This window comes from Schistocerca gregaria, chromosome 2, assembly GCF_023897955.1.
Source record: "Schistocerca gregaria isolate iqSchGreg1 chromosome 2, iqSchGreg1.2, whole genome shotgun sequence".
In the NCBI taxonomy this organism is placed as follows: Eukaryota; Metazoa; Arthropoda; class Insecta; order Orthoptera; family Acrididae; genus Schistocerca; species Schistocerca gregaria.
Window position 1 is genome coordinate 605,325,230 of NC_064921.1, and position 20,700 is coordinate 605,345,929.

Consider the following 20,700-nt stretch of genomic DNA (forward strand, 5'->3'; position numbering starts at 1 on the left):
TAAACATGAACAGACGTGAAGATTTCAAAAACAAACAAAGTGTTACAGATGACGTCAAAGTTGAATAAGCCTTGTCAGAAGTTTATTCCATGTTTCTCCACTTAAAGACCTATTAATGTGGCATTGTTGTTGATATCTCACAGGATTTTATCAATCATTCTGACTTAATTTTCAGTTTCAGGTTAATAGTGTGACCCTAATCTATAAAGTTATAGATGTAAATGGTTTGCACTTAGAAGCAAAATTTGAAGCTGTTGCCATAATGTTGTCAAACCAGGAAATTATAATAGCTTCAGTATACCGTCCCATCCTTCCTCCCCCCCCCCCCCCCCCCCTCTGAGAAAAAAATGCAATGAACATCTCTTTGTGAAGCTTCTAGAGAAACTTATATTTTTGCTACTCAGACACAAAAATTCCAAACACAAATATTTGTTGATATCAATATAGACATTAAGTTTAAGAATAGCAAGATTGATAGCTTGCTAAATACATTAAGATCCCTTAACTTCAGTTGCATAAATGACAAATCCACAAGACAGGAAGCATGTCTAGATAACATAATTTTCGACTAAACAAAACAGAATTCAGCACAATCAAGCTAGGCATTTCAGATCATGAGAGACTATGGCTAAGATAAACTCTTAACAGTAAAGCAACTGAAACTTCCACAGACTGTAGTAAAATTATAAAACCAATTAATGAATTGAAGCTAAACAAGTTGACAAGTAAACTGGATTTAATAAAATGGGACAAAATAACAACCACTGCAGGTACAAATGAATCTACTAAAAAATTTCTAGAACTATTAACTGAAAATTTTGAAGCGTGTTGTCCTAAATACTGCAAGAAAATATCAAAGCAAATTGTTACATCAAACCACAAAATCTAAAATGCTGGTACACCCTACAACTAAGTAGAATTAGAATCATAATACTACTCTATCATGATAGGTCAAAACACAATAATACTGACAAGAAAATGTATGTGAAAGTGAAAAATATTTAAAGGTCTGAAATCAAGACAGCTATGTGCAAAGCAAATGATACATATATACTGAACTCAGTGAATAAATGCAAAGCTGCATGAGAAATTATTAAAACAGAAACTAACTGTGATGGTTAAGTATACCAGACACCAATTACACCTGATATTCTATTCTAACAGCATAATGGAGAATGTGAGTAAGGCAGAGTCACTTACTGAACCATAAGCAGACAGACAGCTTTCACTGGACGTGTGTAACTGAGAATATGATCAATGAATCAATAGCTAAGCTCAGTAATTCTAGATCAGAGGATTACTATGGTCTCTCAAATTATGTTATTAAATATATCAGAAATCAAATTGCAATGCCACTGACTAAAATAATCAACAAAATTTTAAATGAAGAGTGTTTCAAAATATCTGTAGTTAAACCAGTACATAAGAAAGGAGATATAGCATCACCAGGTAACTATCGACCAATATCACTTATATCCATAATATGAAAAATAATAGAATACTGCATGCATACAGTCAAAGCAGTTGAGAGAATGGTAGCAAAAATATACAATTGTTTTGAGAATAAAGATATTATCTGTGCAACACTTTTGGACCTCAGGAAAGCTTTTGATATGGTCTCCCACAATATTCTCATAAAAAAAACTCTACCACAGTGAAGTAATGCAGTCGTACTTGGACAATAGGAAACAGTCAGTTAAGGTGAATAATCAAATGTCAGAATGTCTCCCAGTTGTAAATGGCGTATCTCAAGGATCTGTTATTGGACCTTTCCTTTCCATTACTTATATAAATGATCTATCTGTAGTTGTATCATGTGGTGCAGTGCTTTATGCTGATGACACAACACTCATCACATGTGATATGGTATCAATCTTGAAAATATGCAAAACAGCATGGAAGTGGCAATGGAGAGGTGCACTACTTGGTTTGAGGCAAATGTACTGCAGAAGAATGATAGTAAAACTGAAGCTATTGTATTCAATCTGAATGATTCCAGTCATGATAACAAAACAGTAAAATTATTAGGATTTCATATAGATCAAAACCTCAGCTGGGATTCCCACACTGTGAATATATGTGGTAAATTGGCACATGCCCTATAGCTGTTGTACAAGCTGAGGAGCAGTGTCAGTAAAGAACATCTGTTATATGCTTGTTTTGTGTTATTCCATTCACACCTGAGTTATGGAATACTATTATGGGGCAATTCCATAGGCTCAAAATTAGTGTTTAAATGGCAAAGAAAGCCATAAGGTGCATAGCAGAACTTAGCCCATATGAATTATGTCAATATTTTTTCATGAAACTGAATATAATGACAGTACCTGGCGTTTATATTTACAACTTCCTTGTCTTTGTTAAAGAGAATCTGAGTAAATTTGACTTAAGGAGAACAGTTCATGACCATAACATAAGAAGTGGACATACAGTTAATATGCCATTTGCTAGGCTTGCAAAGACACACAACAGCTACAAATATCTTGGTCCTGTCTACTTCAACAAATTACCTGAAAATGCCCACACAGTGCCAGTAAATAAATTAAAAACTAGCCTTTTAAGGTGGATCAAAAGTAAAGTAATTTACTCTGCTCAAGAGTTCCTTGAGTATGTGACAAATGACCGACTTTCCTTCTGAAAATGAACTATAAATTAACTGCAAACTATACATATGCCATGCTCTGCAACTATTTGATTACTGTTTCATGTACTAATTGTTAATTATCTGTTTTATTCTTTATTTGTAATTCACTTTACTATGTAGTTCATTTATCTTGTAATTAATCTCTAAGGAAACTTCTTGTTGTTATTGATATATGCACAAATGTGTATGGTATCCATCTAGGGTTATTATATTGTAGTTAATAACATTTGTCATATCAAAGTTCATATTTTATTATTATTGTAATAACACTGACAACACCAATAGCATTTAAATATTCTCAATGGTGGAATAAAACATTTGCATTTGTATTTGTAATATTATGGGAGTAGGAATAAATTATTATTGTGTGGCTGTTTTCTAATTTTATATCATTACTCAATGGATACATTGGATTTAGTCATACGATGATGCAATTTCAGATTGTTGAGTCAAAAAGTGGCGTCTACATTCATATTAATAAGATAAAGAGGTGTACTTTCATGTTCTAATGAAATATGCTTACCATTTAGGTACCAAAGAAATCTACCATAAATGCGCTAAGTAGATAAGTATTCATCTCTTGAGATACAACAAATTTGGAGCACTTTTTGTCAAATTTAGTTCCTGGGGCCTAACACATTTTTAAACTCACCAAAGCAGTAATATAAAAAATGAGAAGTTTTGAATTTTGTCCCCTTGATGAAAAGTTTCTGCAGATGTCAACAAGTTTTAAATCAGCCAAAAGTTGCTAATTATTTGCTTTTTAACCATTAATATTATCTGTGTGGAAGATCTTTACCCATTGTGGTAAATGCAGTGGCAGACACGGAAAAACCTCAAGGAGGAGGCAGTAAAGACATCTTGAGCGACCTTCACTTTTACTGTAATAAAAAATAATCAAATCACATCCAAAGCGTAAGAAAGTTTTATTTAAACTGATTGCACACACACAGAAGACAATGCCATCTTATGACAGCATAAAAAAAGTTACAGTTGTGGTTATCTTCCTTAAATGATGAATTCTACGTACCTATTCTTCCAGGCAAATTGGTCAATTACACCATCAATAGGACAATCAATGTCAGGGTGAGTGTTCAACAGAGCTAAGTCATTAAGTTGACCCCTATGTGCCAGACAGAAACGTATAAAATATGATGACTCACACGCGTGTGCTACATAGGAAAGTACAATTACTCGATAACTCGATTCAGTTGAGTCGACTAATGAAAGAAACTAATAAATGGCATGCGGGCTGACTGGTGGGGCAGAATTGTTGGCAATGCAGACAGCCCCACAAAAGAGGGGGGGGCGGAGTCCCACTGAATGTAGCACATAAGATTTTTCTTTGTTTAGGATTTTATTCTAGTTGCTACATCAAATGGTGATTTTCTGTAACTCATTCTAGACTTCATAAGTTACTAGATGTCAAAAGAAGAACACTTAGAGAATGGCTGACATATACAAAGATTTAAAATGTAACTAAATGTCAAGCTTTAATAATTTCCTAAAATTCATGTAACAGGTAAAGAAGAAAGCATTTTGTCTAGAGAGTGGGAGGTGGAAGCCACTACAAAACATAGGTCATGAGAGTGGCAGTGTACAGTGACACTGGAATCTGGAGGAACCTGTCCGATGGAATGAGGAAAGTAGCTGCACAGTGAGGGACATATGGAATTTTTACAGTAAAGTCATTAAGGGGAGGGGGGGAGAGGAGGTCCCATGCCTCAAGCAGATCCCAAGGAACTGTAAGGCTGTCTTTTAGTGAAGGATAGGGGTATTTTTCTGAACTAAGGCAGACAGATGGAGCAGGGGCCATTTGGAATGGGATGTCAAATGAGTGGAGGGGAAACACATGAAATAGCCACAGGAAATGGAAAAACTGAAGTGTTATATGGTTGGAAAGGGAACTATGGATAATATAGTGTGGGTTTTGGGGATGAAAACCTCAGAAGAAATTGTGCTGAGATGTGTGCAATATTACTGTGAAGCCAGGATATTCTGTCATGCATTAGTTACCATTGTGTGCAGAGAAAAAGAGAACAGACCTAAAATTGTCATGGGAACAATGCGTGGGGAGGGGTAAGTTGATATGAAGATGAAATGTAGTAATTTGTTGCTTAGTGCAACCCTTGACCAATTCACCCACCCAGCACATCCTATTCTGTTCCTGTCACAGGCTTATCCTATCTCATCATAGGCTGGACCATCTGTGAGAGCAACCACGTCATATATCACCTCTGCTGCAAAATCTGCACAGCATTTTATGTGGGCATGACCACCAACCATCTGTCCAACAGAATGAACAGACACTGCCAATCTGTGGCCAAGAGGAGTGTAGACCACTCTTCCGTCCTACTTCATGTAGGTAGAACACAGTTTATGAACACTTGCTCTGGTGGTAACACAGAGGCCAGTAGAATGAAGGAGGATGTTCCAGAGGTAAATGACAGAGACCACAAAGAGAACGAATAATCAAAACAAGTTCAAAGCATAGTAGAGTCATTTAAGTGTAAACACTAATCCAGAGACCAATCCAAATCACAAATGTAAATCAGGCAAGGTCAAATCTCTGCTATTCAATAACGTGTGATTACAGGCTTCAGTAACTAAAGACAAACTGGCTACTAATAGCTGGGCTCAGGTATTTAATGGTAAACACTAGTCTGAGGGTGACACCACCTCATGTGTTTCCAATGGAAGCTGCACCTTGAGCCCAAGTATCTCTGATATGTTCTCCCTCTCAATACTTGGGCTAAACAGTGACTCTAAAACACCATTAGATATTAAACCTCTCCCACCTTTAATTGGCACTTAAGCTGAAAATGACCCAGCCTGTGTCAACTTCACTGAGGAAGGGGAGAAAGAGATGCAGCAATTCCCACCAAAGGTTCCTGCAATAGGTCCCCATCATGATTGGCTACTGTGGGAGGTGGCACCATCTGTGTGAGTCCTGCCTGATTGACAAAATCTGGGGCAAAGCTTGGGCCCGCCAACAGGGTAGCAGTCACCAGGTGTGGTTGAGATGGGACCAACCATTGGCACCACAGTCACATAATACTAAATCTCCATCAATGATGAGGGACGGAGACCACTGGTGATGGATGTGGGAGCTAGAAGTAGCAAAGTGGGAGGAAGTTGTTTGACCATCAGGTAACATTGTTGGTCCTTGTCCACTTCCTGTCAATGCCTAACAATAGGGCAGAGATTTTAGTGGTAGAGGTGGACTGGTGGACTGGCTTGTCCCTGGAGTGGTTGCAGATGGCACACCAAGTTGGCAGTGGAAGGGAAAGGTGGAGGCAGTACATCAAATTGCAGATGGAGCTAAGTCTGTTGCTTGACCAGCTACTTCTGCTGGCTTCAGCCTCAAACTTCTGCTTACCCTGCTGCTGCTGATGATTACACCATAGTCCACCTGGGGTTCAGCCTTAAGTATGTGCCCATACATGGGAGGCCATGTTGTAATATGGCTGTGTGTGTGGGCAGTGTAACTTCTGAATCAGGTTGTGCCTGTGTAAAATTTTAGTTGGGCTACATATATCCATGGGGGATGGACTAGTAGGTGGTGAGCAAGCTGTTGAGTGCTTCCCTAGAGTTGTCTGTCATCAGTAGTTTGTGCATCTGCTTCTTGAATGTTCCGATCATCTGCTCAGCTTCCAAATTGGATGTGTGATGGAAAGGGGTAGTGCTCAGAGGAACAGTGCCATTGCCTCAACAAAAATCCTGAGATACAGATGCCACAAACTGAAGGCCATTGTTGGAAAATAGGGTGGAAGTTGGCCCTCTATTGCAAATATGATGTACAGGGCATGGGTAGTAGCCGCCATAGTAGTTGTAGCCATCCATGCTACATGTGGAAAGTTAGAGAGGACATTGACTACTAGCAATCACATTGCTCCCCAGAATGGTGCAAGAAATGCACTCTTTGCCATGGGAGTTCTTGGTGGACCAAGGTTTGAAACACTGTGCTCTAGTTAACTGGTTGTGAGCACAGGCATGGCAGTTCCAGGTGATGCGTTCAATGGTTGCAACACCCCAGAATAATACACATAACATTGCAGTATTGCCTTCATTCTGCATATTCCCCAATGTGCTATGTGGAGAAGCGTCAGTACATTGGACTGGAGCATAGGAGCAACTACCACCCACCATTCAGCATCATCCATAGCCAACAAAATGTCCCCTCAGTGATGTTAGGCTAGGAAAAATAGGTGTGCTACTCTGGGTCAGTGACCTTAGGCAAGTGCTCTAGCCTACCCTGTGTTAAAGCAGTCAGCATCGTGCAGAGAAGCAGATTGTGGGCGATTTCTGCTGCTACTTTGCATGCCATAATTGCAAATTCATCAACATTGTCTTGCTGATTTGTGTCTAAGGCAAAATACAGAGCCTCATGCCTATCAAATTTGGCATATGGGCCACACAGCAGGCAGGGAAGTGTGTCAGCAGTGGAGAGCTCTGTGATAGTTTAATAATAGATCTCATAGCAGTAGTGGCATAGTTACAATGCCAACTGTTGCAGCAAGAGCACTGTTTTATCAGGAATTCTTGAAGAGGGGCCAAACAGAAAAACATGGAGCTTGTGATCAGTTATCAGGTAAAACTTAGCACCACAGAAACACATGGGTCTATGGTGCATAACTAATGCTCCTTCTCAATTTGTAAATAATTCCTCTGTGGTGGAGTTAATGTTTCAGATGCACATGGAATGGGCTGCTTTGTGCGATAATGTATTTGGAGGACAGTATGGCACAAATGTCAAGATATGACGCATCAGTGGCAAGTGTTAAACACATCCTAGGATGAAATGTAGCTAAAGCAGGGGTCAACATAAGGAACTTTAAAAGCTGCATGAAAGCCTTCTAACTCACCTCTAACCACACGAATTAAGACCATTTTTATGCAACAGATTGAGCAGATGGGAAATGTGGGCCTCATTGGCAACAACTTGGCATAATAATTATTTTGCCGAGGAACAACTGTAGTTCTTTGAAGTCCTTAGGAGCTGGTAAGTCAGCGATTATATCCATATTATCCTGTGTGAGTGTGAGCCCATATCTACTTAATGCATATCCCAAGCACTTGACACATTGCTCAAAGAAACTACATTTGTTGAAGCGACACTGCAGACTGTGGGCATGGTGCCACTCAAATAACATCTGTAGATGGCACAGGTGCTGCTCCCTGTGGCCCTATAACTAACATGTCATCTAAATAATTAATTTTTAGGGTAATCTACTATTCAGTAGTTTGTATCTGAAGGTTTCAGTGACTAGTGAGAGACTGGCTACCAATAGTCAGACTGCGGTATTTAGCAGTAAAGCCATCTGACATGCTTGCCGCAATGCATGTGCCTCGCACAGGCACGAGCTGTGGCTGTCACCTAGAGCCTGAACATCTCTGATGTGTTCTCCCTATCAATACTCAGGATAAGTGGGAAATAAGAACCACAATCAAATACTAAAATCACCCAGTAGCATAACATGCTGCTGAACAGAACATGCTTGAGTTCAATGGCTGCTTCACAAGCCATGCCATATGGATCCTTCCCACTAACACCATCTTTTCTGAACTATGCAGATTGGATTTATCTTTGCAGCACACCCTTCACTCCTGTAAACCTGCTGCTTGCAGTCTCTGTTAACCCACTGCACCCACACCCTCTGTCGAACAGTCTAACCTTCCTTTGTCACGTCACCCCTCCCTACCCATGCCTCTATGTCACTACCATTGTGTGCCACACAAAATGACAACCTTTGGTGTCTGTGTGTTGTATTTCTGTCCTGTGTACCTGCTGTGTCTTCCTTATGCATTCCTATCCCACACACCTGTTGTCTCTCTCTGAGCTACCAGCTACGTCTCTCCAGCTCCTCCTGTGAAATAACTCCTTCCCCTGTACACACCCTCCACTCCTTAAAGGGTTCATCTGAAAGTTAGCCAAGTTTTCATTCTTTTTTTTATGCATCCATTGATGACTCCATGCTTTTACTACTGTGTGTGTTGTCTCCTTTACTCCTGAACTGTTTACATTCCATAAGAAGTTTCCTTAAATTGTTTATATCACCTAGTGGCCCCTTTCCACTATTGTTTTGTCCCACTGAGTGACATTGTGCAGTGGTTAGTACACTGGACTCTTATTTGGGAGGACAATGGTTCAAATCCACATCTGGCCATCTTGATTCAGGTTTTCCATAATTTCTCTAAATCGCTTCATGCAAATGCCAGGATGGTTCCTTTTAAAGGGCGTGGCTGACTTCCTTCCCCATCCTTCCCTGATCTGATGGGATCAATGACCTTGCTGTTTGGCCCCCAAACCAACCAACTGTATTGTCCATATTCTTAAGTTTTTCATCTTCAGTTGAAATTTTGGGATATGATTTGCATGGATAAGCTTCAAGAGAAGTAAAGCACATTTGTTTCCAGTGACTTATTTGTCAATTGTTGAAATGGAAAGAGTAGATTGGTTAAACCATCACCAACTCAGTTATGATACCTCCAAATGAAAGAATTTTATGGTGACATGATCTAAACAAAATACATACCTAGCATGATTATTGTATGAAGCTTTATAAATAAAACTATTCTCCAAAATGAGCTGAGATGTTACTTACATTACTGTGCAATATTTACCAACACAATAAAAACAAAGTTCCACAGATAGCAATTATTTGTCCATTACAAGCCTACTAATTCTCTTCTTGGCATAGTGTCATTTATTCTGATTTCCCAGACACACTCCAGTCTATTGAAGAAATGTGTGCAGCAGACAAAACATTTTAGAACATACAAGGTGCTCTCTCTTTTTGTCAAAAGTGTAGCAAGATATCTTTATTCATTTGAATACCAGGATAGGTTTGAAAACTGAGGGGAAATCCTGATAAAGGAACTGAAGATGTAGATGGTAGCATATGTATTTAATTCTATTTTCGTTCCAATACTGGCAAGGGATATGAGTGGCTGGATATGAATAATGATAAACTATAGTGTGTCTAACCTGTCAATCTGCTGTGGCAAATATCCTTTCAGCCACACTAATGGAAAAATATCATTTCAAAGTATTTAAGACCAAGGAACTGCCCGATGATTCATTAGCATTTCTACCATTTAAGATGCTAGTGAACCCTACCTTAATTGTAATGTTTAAACTTCTTCTCATTCTTTAGTTGAAAGTTGTAGGAGGAAGGAGATGATCTTAATGTTTTCAATACCAAATCTGTTAGTGTTGTGCAGCCATTGAACAGTTCCCTCATCATAAGCAAGAGCATTCAGGGATGTGAAAAGAGTGAAGTAGAGTAACTCTTGCTGCACTGTATTAACTGGAAGTTTCACTTCTTCAGTTTAGACCTTGGGTATGATAAAGACACTAAAGAGTTAGTACTGACATTGTTCTTCATAATGGAAGCAAGACTTCAGAAAAATCATGAAACTTTCTTATGATTTGTTGACCTAGAGAACATGTTCAATAAAGTAAAATTGTGCTTGTTATTTTAGGTCCTCAGAAAAATAGGTATAAACTATAGGGAAAGATTATAAAATCACAATATACACAAAGAAACAAGAGGGCACTAAAAGAACAGAAGACAGAGAAAGAAGTTCGCAGATTAAAAAGGACGTAAGGCAAAGAAGCAGTCTTTTTCCTCTACTGGCCAGTCTGTATATTGAATAATTAATGAAGGAAATAAAAGAAAGATTCAGATGTGTGATTATAATTCAAGTGAAATGATTTACTGATATTGTAGCCATTCTCTTTGACAATGAGAAGGCATTAAAGGAGCTGTTGAATGAAATTGAGCACTGAATGAATGTGGATTGACAGAAAGAATGATGAAAGTTTTGAGGAACAATAGATGAGTGGTTAGTGAAAACAGTAACATTAAAATTGAGGATCATGTAGTAACTGATGCGAAGGAATTCTGTTACAGTGTAAGCAATATTAACCTTATGGACAAACTAATGACATAATAAGCAGACTAACATGGGCAAAAGAAAGAGAGAGAAATAAAATATATGAAGTATGGTGTTGCAGAAGAATGCTGAAAATGAAGTGGATTGATAAGATGAGGAATGAGAAAGTTCTTCATAGAACTGGGACAAAAGGAAATAGAGGGAAACATTGACTATGAGAAGGGACAAGTTGATACAATACGTATTTGGGCATTGACAAATAATTTCAGTGATATGAGAGAGAACCATGGACTGCATAACTTGCACTGGAATAAGGAGACTGTAATATATATAATGAACAACTGAGGACATTAGATGTAAGTCTGAGATGAAGAGATTAGCACAGGAGATAAAATCAAGATGGGCTGCATCAAACCAGTCAGAAGATAGGTGGCAAAAAATACTGCAATTAATTGAATGAAAAATTAAAGTGAAATATTGGTAAACAAATTAGAAAGTAAACTCAAATAAAATTTTACCATATCAAATCTGGTTCCTCTTAACTGAAGCAAATTTTGAACTATCAGAATCAGAGACTGAGAGGCAGGTGAAAATATAAGAAAATGTACCAAGCTAAATAATACCATTATATTAACAGTATGCCTTAGAATATCAATTATTACATAAAGTATCCCAATATCAACTCCTAATGGATTGAATAGGTTCTATAGCTACAGAATGTGAACATATCAAACACTGCTAGTGGATGATCATGACGTTAATGATAATGATAACAGTGGCAATAGTAATAATAGTAATATTGAGAAACATGTAATGGAACATATATATACTAAAATAGAGCAGATATTGCAAACTCTAAAGATAAAGGTATGAACAGTTAGACAAAAACACCAGATAGAATAGATCTGTCATGTTTTAAAACATAAGATAGTGAAAGGACAAGTATGTAGAATTTTAAACCTAATGATCTACTGTTAGTGTGCTCTATTAACTGCATTGAACCTCCTATTTAGTGTGAGTTGCTTCTCTGCTTTCATTCAAAACAACTATACCAATTCCATAATTCAAAATACCCTGTCATGGTGGAAACATTGCAGTGTGTGCATTATGATTTCAGAAGTTCCTTTGACAAGAACTGTAGTAAGTATGGTAATTTTTTATCGTAGATTCCAAAGGTGGTTGTTAAAACAAGGGAACCAATGGATATTGAATAACTTGTGTTAGATACGATTTAAAACATTATTTTGTAAATTGGGGCCTTACCCTGTAATATAGTCTAAAACATTTTTATGTTATATTAAATAACTTCTCATGCCATGAATAATGTTCACAGTGGTGACCTTGATGCAATTGAGAGAATTGCTTATGAGTTCTGTGAAGATGAAGCCAAGAACGGAGTAGCTTATGTTGAAGCTCGATACTGTCCACATTTTTGGCTGGGCACAACAGACTTCCATGGGAAATTAAAAGGTGACTGCTTAACTGTCAGCACATAGTAACGTGCATAATTATGGTATTTCATTCTATTAGTTTATACATATGTTGTTACCAAAACTGTTATATGACCCTAAGTGCTAATGCTATTGCTGATTTTTGCATGAAAAATGCTTTTTTAATTACTTCTTGGTCATCACTTGAATCCTACCAAGTGCATCTCTCTAGCTGTATTGTTTTGAACAAATTATCATTTACTCAACCACTTCCCCCATTTCCAGTACCTGGCACTTTCTCATTACATAATTTGAGAGAAATGCAGTTATCCATTTTAAATAAGCAGTTTTGAGTGCTGAAAAGAAATCACTGAATTTAATCAAAGAATGGTAAGGTTCTAAAATATTGTACTATTTTCCAACATTCAATAAAAGTGATGCAATTTGCATACATATCTTTGTGAATGATTTTATTTAGATCATTCCTTCTTTTCATTCCTACATTTTTGTGAGTTGTGTTCCACATGTTTTCCTTTAACTGTCAGTTTGCAGCTATCTTTGCATGTTTCTTGCAGTCTGACACTGATTTTCACTTTCAGTGGGTGCAATTCTCTTCTACTGCTTGCCACATTATTTCATTACTTACATCACATAAAGTTGTTTGATTGACATGTTTGAGATAAGTTAGTCAAACAGGTGCTCCAATAGTTTTTGAAACACATCTGTAATATTCAGACTTTCTTAATGGAAATATTTGTCTTTATAAGCAATATCAATTTTTTCCTTGTTTATGTTCTTTTCCTCGTACTTATGGTTCCCATGTGTGCCTCAGGTTTCATTTCTGACTTGTTATTCAAGTCTCAGTATTAGCTGTTTTTTTGAAATTTGAGTATTCACCATTAGTGTAATATTACTTTCTACACATTTCCTGTAATTAAAACATGTATTACTTCTCTTTTTGTGTCAATTTCCTACATACATACTGATGGAGGCATTTTGAAAGTTGCTGAAAACTATGAATTCTACAGTATTTTTAAAAATTTTTTCCTGTCTTCTCTGCTCTAACTGTTGTTGTTTCTGAAGATGTTAGGTGGACACTACTATTTTGGCATAAATATTGGTAATATTAGATTCATTTAAATGTAGTAGTTTGCATCCCTTTGTTGTGTGATGAAGGAATAGAAATCACCAACACAAGATACACTGTAGAACAATTTATTCACCAATTGCCAAAACACACAAAGAACATACATGAGAAAAGCCAAGCAACGTGAAGCAGCCAAAGAACATAAAGATCAGAGTCTCCAAGTCAAAACTCAGAGGTGCTGTTTTTGTGGGCAATAGTTGCCACAGAGCACTCCCCCTCCCCTTTTCCCCTTTCCCACACCCTCAACAGTTGTGTGGAGCACAGGGGAGGAACTGAACAGAAGGTGCTGTCCATGAAAAAATCTTAAAGCCATGTAGGTGGACAATGATGATGTCACATGCAGGAACAGGAAGTTTCTCGAGTAGGAAAATTTGTCAGCTGGAGTGAGGTACCTGAGCTGCAGGCAGAGAGGGATAAGAATTGCGAGGATGCCTTTGCTCAAGAGTTTGGCAGCTGTAGGTGCTGTTCAACATCTGGAGGGAGCCTGAGGGAATTCATAGCTGTATGTGATTTGTCACGGTGTCGTGTTGAGTTAGCAGAGAGATGATCAAAATTAAGACAGTGCCATTTTGAATCTTGATGGAGAGTTCATCAGTGTTAATGTTTGTGATGTTAACAGCAAACACTGTATCAAGTAGGGGTGAAGGAGTAGAGAGGGAGGTGTCACAGGGAGGGGTGAAATCATAGCACAGTTCACAAGCTGTGTCTCTTAGGGGAGGGTCGATGTCATTGGAGGGAGAGATGTTGTTGGCCATGGTAGGTGAATCTGTAGAAACAAGCAGATGTTGGTCATAAGCTGACAACCAGGTTCACATTACCCCATTCACTGAGACTGTTGGTGTCTGCCATTTAGTAGTGTGTCTAATGTGTTCTGTTCACCGTTGAAGGCCTTGTGAGGGCCCAAGTATGGAGCCTGGAGAGAATGCCTGATGGAGTCATCATGAAGCATAACATAAGCACAGAGGGAAGCGTTCTTTGTAAATGAAGACTCATGGTAATGAATGTGGTTTCAGTGGAGGAGTGCAGATGTGCAAAATATATTCACAAACTTGATCAACTAGAGCAGGGAACTGGTCATTGTTTGGGAGGTAAGAGTGTTCGACGAACTCAGCAGGAAGGATTAGCAGCTCACCATACAGGATACCGACAATCAATACTTGTAGGTCATCTCTGTATGTGGCCCATATTTCCAGTAGGATTCATGGCAGTGCCTCCAACCAGGAACTGCTGTGACAATTGAGTGCTGCCTTGAGGGTGGGACGCCAATGCTCCAAGAGGCCACTGCTCTGTGGGTGGTAGGCAGTGGTATGAAACATGTCAACATTACGCAGCACACATAGTTTGGTGAACAGAGAGGATTCAAATTGGTGGCTCTGATCAGTGGTTATTGATGAGGAGCAACCAAAGCAAGAAATCCAGGAGTTTATGTAGACATTGGTAATCAAATCGACCATAATATCAGCTAGAGGCATGGCTTCGACACACCTCATGACTCAGTTGTTGGTTGAGAGTGTATATTAAAAGCCCTCAGAGAGAGGGGTTGGGCTGACAATGTTAATATCTAAATGATGTAGGCATCCTTTGGTGGTACTGAGTTGCCCTAGAGGGGGCTGTGCATGTCATTCAACCTTACTTCTCTGGCAAGGGATACAGACATGCATCCAATCACAAAAATTGTTCTTAATTCCCAGCCAGATGAATTGCTCAGCAACAGTTTCATAGTGGCATTGATGCTGGATTAAACGAGATTGTGCAGGGATGCTAATACCACTCGCTGGAGAGGGGGAGGTACAACTGGTCGGAGGGTAACCGTCTATGTGTTGCACATGATGGGAATGTATGAGCCCAGTAGTGGGTGTGGCTCAAGAGTCAGTGCACATTTTGTGTCCTTCAGTATGTCTACAGGCTCCATGTCATCAGTTTGCAGGTAGGCCAACTTGTCCATGTCAATGGAAGACATGATAATGTTCACCCAGGACAGGTTGTCAGTGACAACTTTGTCAGAACCATGTATATAGCATATGTCAATGGAATACTTCCTGCCTGATTAGGTGCTTGGCCCACAGGCATCGGGAAGGAAGGTCCTTGTCAGGACTGTGGATGGCATTTAAGAGTGGCTGTTAATAGGTAAAGGAAGTAACTTCACAGCCTCTGATATCATTGTGGAAGTATCTTAACAACTCATAGACTATGAGGAGTTCACTGTTGAATGTTGACCACTTGCAGTGGGCAGATGAAAGTTCTCTGGAGATAAATCTGAGTGGCTCAGTGATATTGCCAATGTGCTATTGCAAAACAGTGCCTACTGACGTACCACTCATGTCAACAGTGGCCAAGATACAGGTGTCAGGTACTGGGTGTGCCAGTGTGATGGCATGGATAACAGTAGACTTGAGAGCCTCAAATGCTTGCATCATGTCATCTGTCCAAGAAACTTCCTTATGCTGGAGGTGTTTCTTTCCAGTCAGAGCATAGGTACGTGGTGTCTGGATGGAAGCACTGCAAGTTTATAATGCCCACGTATCTTTGCAGTTCCCGGTAGTCTGTGGGTAGTAGAAGTTTATGAATAGACTCAACCTGGTTGAATGTCAGTCAGATGCTCTCAGCTGACACAGTATAGCATAGAAATGTTACACTGTCATGAGTTAGTTGTGACTTCTTGTGGTTGATTTTGACACCATCGTAATGGAATGTGGCCTGGACTTGAGCCAGATGCTGTTTTGTGTTCCTCAATGGTGGAGGAAAGGATCAGGATGTCATCCAGATAGGCATACATGCTGTGGGGGTTGAAACAAAGTATCAATAAAATGCTGCCAAGTCTAGGCTGCATTTTGGAACCCATAAAGGGTAATTAGTACAGTCTTGGGGATGTTGTCCTCGAACATGCGTTTTCATTGGTAAGCTTTGCAGCAATTGAGTACACTGAACACTTGTGCTCAATTGAGCAGTTGGATGAAGTCCTGAATATGTGGAATAGGATAACTGTCTATAATAGTGCGAGAGTGCAGAGCCCTGTAGTCCCCACACAGATGAAACAAACTATCTTTGTTCTGGGTAAGGTACATAGGGAAGGCTAACTGCTATCTGGTGAACATATAATTCTGGCATCAAGTAGCTCACTGACAGCTGTTTTAGCATGGCACAGTTTTCTGGGATTAAGGTGGTGGGCATTGTGTTCTATGGATAGTCCCTTCATTGTATTGATTTTTTAGCAAGAACCATCAACAACCACAGCTGTGAGTTCAAACCCACAAGAGAAGTGTCACTGTCATACTCTGAAGGGTGGGTGCACCGGCAGGAAGCACTGGGGAGCAAAGTGTCGCTGACTTTACAGTCCTGTCGAGGAGGTGGCAGAGTGTGCCTCAGTGAGCTGACAGAGCGTCTTATGAGACTGTGCCAGTTGCACAGATGTTGCATCAATACACTGGAGAAGTACAGCATTGTGAGCTCATGGAGCATCAGAACTGGTGCGTTAAGTAAAAGCTCGACTAATGATGGGGTGAGTTGAGCTGTTAAAGTGCAGCACTCAGAGAGAGAGAGAGAGCTAAGGAGGGGTTTCTCTGTGGTGAATAAAGGAGAAGAGCTGAATGAGCCTGGGAGATGGAAGCATACTGCAGCAATGAGGCAGACTGGATATTTGGTGATAAACCAAAATGTTTATATAAATCTCTACCAAGCACAGGTTCATCAATGTCTGCAACATGGAAAGTCTGGGTTAAATTTAGATCAGGAGTGAACCGCAGCTGAAGATCTGCTGCACTGAGGACATTGATACTTGAGTTGTTAATAGCACACAGAGTTAGCTTGGCTGGAAATGTGTGAGTGGGAGCTAACACAATAGATATGATGCTAGCCTCTGCACTCATAAATCAGAAATCTTTAACCCAATGTGTGGTCCATTACATAGAGACAATCACCTGGACTACCCGTGTCATTCACTGACTGTTGTTTCATAAGGCACAAAGTGGGAGTGGTGAGAATCAGGGTCTCTAAGCCTATTGCTAACTGAGTTTGGGAATGCACAGGGAGGTTGGAAGTTCTGTGTTGCATTTACAGATGTAGTTTGGAACCAGCAGAAGGGGTACACAGATTGGGGGGGGAGGTAATTCTGTAGTGCTTGTGTGTCCTCTCTTTGGTGTCAGCAGTGTGCTCAGATGAGACTTGGGTGGTAACTGGAAAGGGTTTTGGGCTCAGCAAAGGCAGTGCATGGAGATTGCCACCAGGTGACTATGTGTCTTCCAGAAGTACTAAATGTGTTCTCACACAGATTCTGCCAGCTAGGTGAGTTGGAGGGGAGGTTGGGGGGGGGGGGGGGGTCATCAGTAGTTTCAACCTTTTCCTTTGCATGACCGCCGGGGTTAGTGAGAAGATGTCTATGTCAGAGGATGTTGTAGGCCTGGTCCATGAAGTGGAGCTTAGTCTCCAATGAATCTGAAGCATGAGAAAGTAGTTGTAGCTGTAGCTTGTATGGAAGCTTAACCCTTATGCAGTCGCGTAGCTTTTCGTAACGTTAATAGTCGTGTGGGGTGTTGCTAACACACCAAATAAAAGTGGCTATAATGACATTGTTGGGCAGCATATCTCTGATATGAATACGTTTACTTCACAAAAGGCCATTTAGAATGTTATCTGCCATTACATTATCATTTTGTTTAATAACACTTTAGTGTTAAATTGGGTTATTTGAAACATATGCAATAATTCCCATTTTCTTACAATATTTTGTTTAATTATTTATTCCTGTTATTCTTCATACTGTATTACAGGTATAAGACATTATACATATAATTAAACATTTGTAGAGTCAACTCATACAAACATTTTATGAAATTATTCACTATCACTGGCTACAAGGGGTGCGTTATTGTAACACTTGTCACACACATTTCTCATGTGCTTTACACACATAACTTTCAAACATCGAGCACAGTCCGATTTAACTTTTATATCTTTACTCCGAGGACAAGCTGTGCAGCGCCTGGGCTTAAGTATTCTTTGTTCAGAAGGTGGTGCATTGCTGATGTCTTCAACTCCCGTCATTTCTGCGGCTTTCTTTCAAACTTGTTTAGGCAGGGAGTGAGTGGCTGCTCTCTTGCACACTATGGAATTTACTAATGACCTTCCGATGTCAACTATAAACATTCTTCGGGAAATCCTCTCATTGTTGTTATTTGCATATATGATGAAGGTGTTAATGCAAGCAATGTCAATCATTTGGAAAAATAGGGCAAATGGCCAATGTCTAGTTCCTCTTGAGGTTGAATAAGTAGTGCACATTTCATCTATTGTGGCCACATCTGTTTTGGTCTTATTGTACATTGTTATAATTTCTGTTTTCTTTTCCCCCACAGTATTAGTGTCAATGGCACTGTCATGATACAAAGATGAAAGGAGAATAAAGTTTTTGCCCTTCTTTGGCACATATTAAACTATGATGATATCCTTTCCGAATCCAAAAATGCTGCTTCTAAGTTCATGACCTCTCGTGCAAACAAAGTCTGGAGGGAGCTCCCTCTTATTCTTTCTAAGAGTTCCTACTACTGTAAGTTTCTTTTTCAGGAGCTCTTCAGCCAGTGCTATGGAACAAAACCAGTTGTCTTGTGTACCTTCAATAGGCCATTCAAGTCTATTCTCTATCTCCTTAGGCAAGCTTGACAGTGCAAAGGGACCCTCTGGCTGTTTCTCAACATAGATTTCCATCCCCAAAGTATATCATGTTCTTGCATCACTTAAGGTGATAATTTTCAAACCATATTTGCAGGCTTGCTTAGTGTTGTGGATGGCAGGAGAACCAACCGTATGGTTAAAGGAGGCCGATATGCACGCGTTTTAGCTCACGCAGGCTGGCGTGAGGTCTGGAACATAACAAGGGAATTAGAATTAAGAAAAATGGACGTAGCTGGTGGAATACTTAAATTTAATCCATTCATGGAGAACGTCGCTCTTTATGGTACATGATTCACAATATCAATAGTACGGATACAGGTGCCTTGCTAGGTCGTAGCAAATAACGTAGCTGAAGGCTATGCTAACTATTGTCTTGGCAAATGAGAGCGCAGAAGTCACTGAACCATTGCTAGCAAAGTCGGCTGTACAACTGGGGCGAGTGCTAGGAAGTCTCTCTAGACCTGCCGTGTGGCGGCGCTCGGTCTGCAATCACTGATAGTGGCGACATGCAGGTCTGACGTACACTAACGGACCGCGGCCGATTTAAAGGCTACCACCTAGCAAGTGTGGTGTCTGGCGGTGACACCACATTCCTCCCCCGCAAATCGGCGTTCGGTTGTGGCATAAGGCTTCTGCCCGCCGTGGGGGGGACCGCATGTTGACGCATGCGAGGAGGTGGGGAGCCGAACAACAGGCGAGGCTGTGCCACCCACACCCTGCCATTCGGTCGCGGGGAGCTAGGAAATGCCTGAAAACCTGCTCCAGGGTGCACGCCAACATGCGGTGTATGCACCCGTAGAGAGACAGGAGGGGCTGAAGGGTCGACCTCCATCGGGCCGGGGCACCCGACGGGCGAAGACGACACATGGTCCGAAGCGGGCAAGAGTTCCATGTCGGAGGACAACTGGTCACAGGAAGCGATCAGCGGTGCGTGACCCAGGGAGGCACCCGGCGGTTGCAGCGACATGTCCACTGCGGATGTCGCCGGCGGGAGAACAGGTGGCGGCGGCAGCGGCGCGGCACCATGGGGCAAAATGGAAGGCAGTGTCGGTAACACCTGGGGCTGAGGCGAGCCAGTAGATGGGTCCCCGGGGCGCTGACCGGATGGCACCGTCAATGCAAGCAGACGGCGAGCGGCAGATCCCGTGCAACGACAGAGGCGCAGCTGATTGAGATGCCGACGCACCTCACCAGAGGCCCCCAAAACCAGATACACAGCGCGGCCGAGGCAGCGAAGAATGCGCCCTTCGAGCCAACGCCATGAACCTCAATAGTGGCAATAGTAGACAATGTCGCCTGGAACAAGAGCAGGTGTCTGCCGCTGTACAGGAACCTGACGCGGAGGATGTAGCAAAGACATCAAGGTTCGATGACGACGACTGTGGAGCAACTCAGCCGGCAAGTGACCATTTCGGGGCTGAGAGCGGTACGAGGACAAAAAGAGCAATAATGTGTCCTCCCGAGAATGCGACTCTTTCAACTTCAATATCTGTGACTTGAAAGGCCTAACCAATCGTTCAGCACCACCGTTTGACTGTGGCAAAAACGGTGCGGACGTCAGATGTTGAATACCATTGGCCTTGCAGAATGACTGAAATTCTGCGGACATGAATTGTGGGCCATTGTCAGAAACAATAGTCTGTGGAAGACCTTCAATGCAAAAGATAGCGGATAACGCTTGGATGGTGGCAGAGGATGTCGTGGAAGACATCCAGACAACAAAAGGAAAATTACTGAATGAATTTACCACAACCAACCATCGAGCATTCCAGAATGGACCAGCAAAATCGATGTGTAAGCATTGCCAAGGGGAAGTGGCTTTTGGCCATGCAAAGAACTCTGGTACTGACAGCGCTGTCTCAGACATGTACACGACTTGCCCGTGTCCTTCACATTGATCACTCTACATCTGA

The 20,700-nt window shown here is 40.7% G+C and overlaps 1 protein-coding gene across 1 annotated transcript in view; it reads left to right on the forward strand.

Annotated features, from left to right (window-relative positions):
* Positions 1-20,700, forward strand: part of LOC126334555 (adenosine deaminase-like) — a 93,106-nt gene that overhangs the window by 48,238 nt on the left and 24,168 nt on the right. The window contains exon 4 of the mRNA XM_049996931.1: positions 11,877-12,013. Coding sequence (XP_049852888.1) covers positions 11,877-12,013 — 137 coding nt within the window. The remainder of the gene's footprint in view (positions 1-11,876; positions 12,014-20,700) is intronic.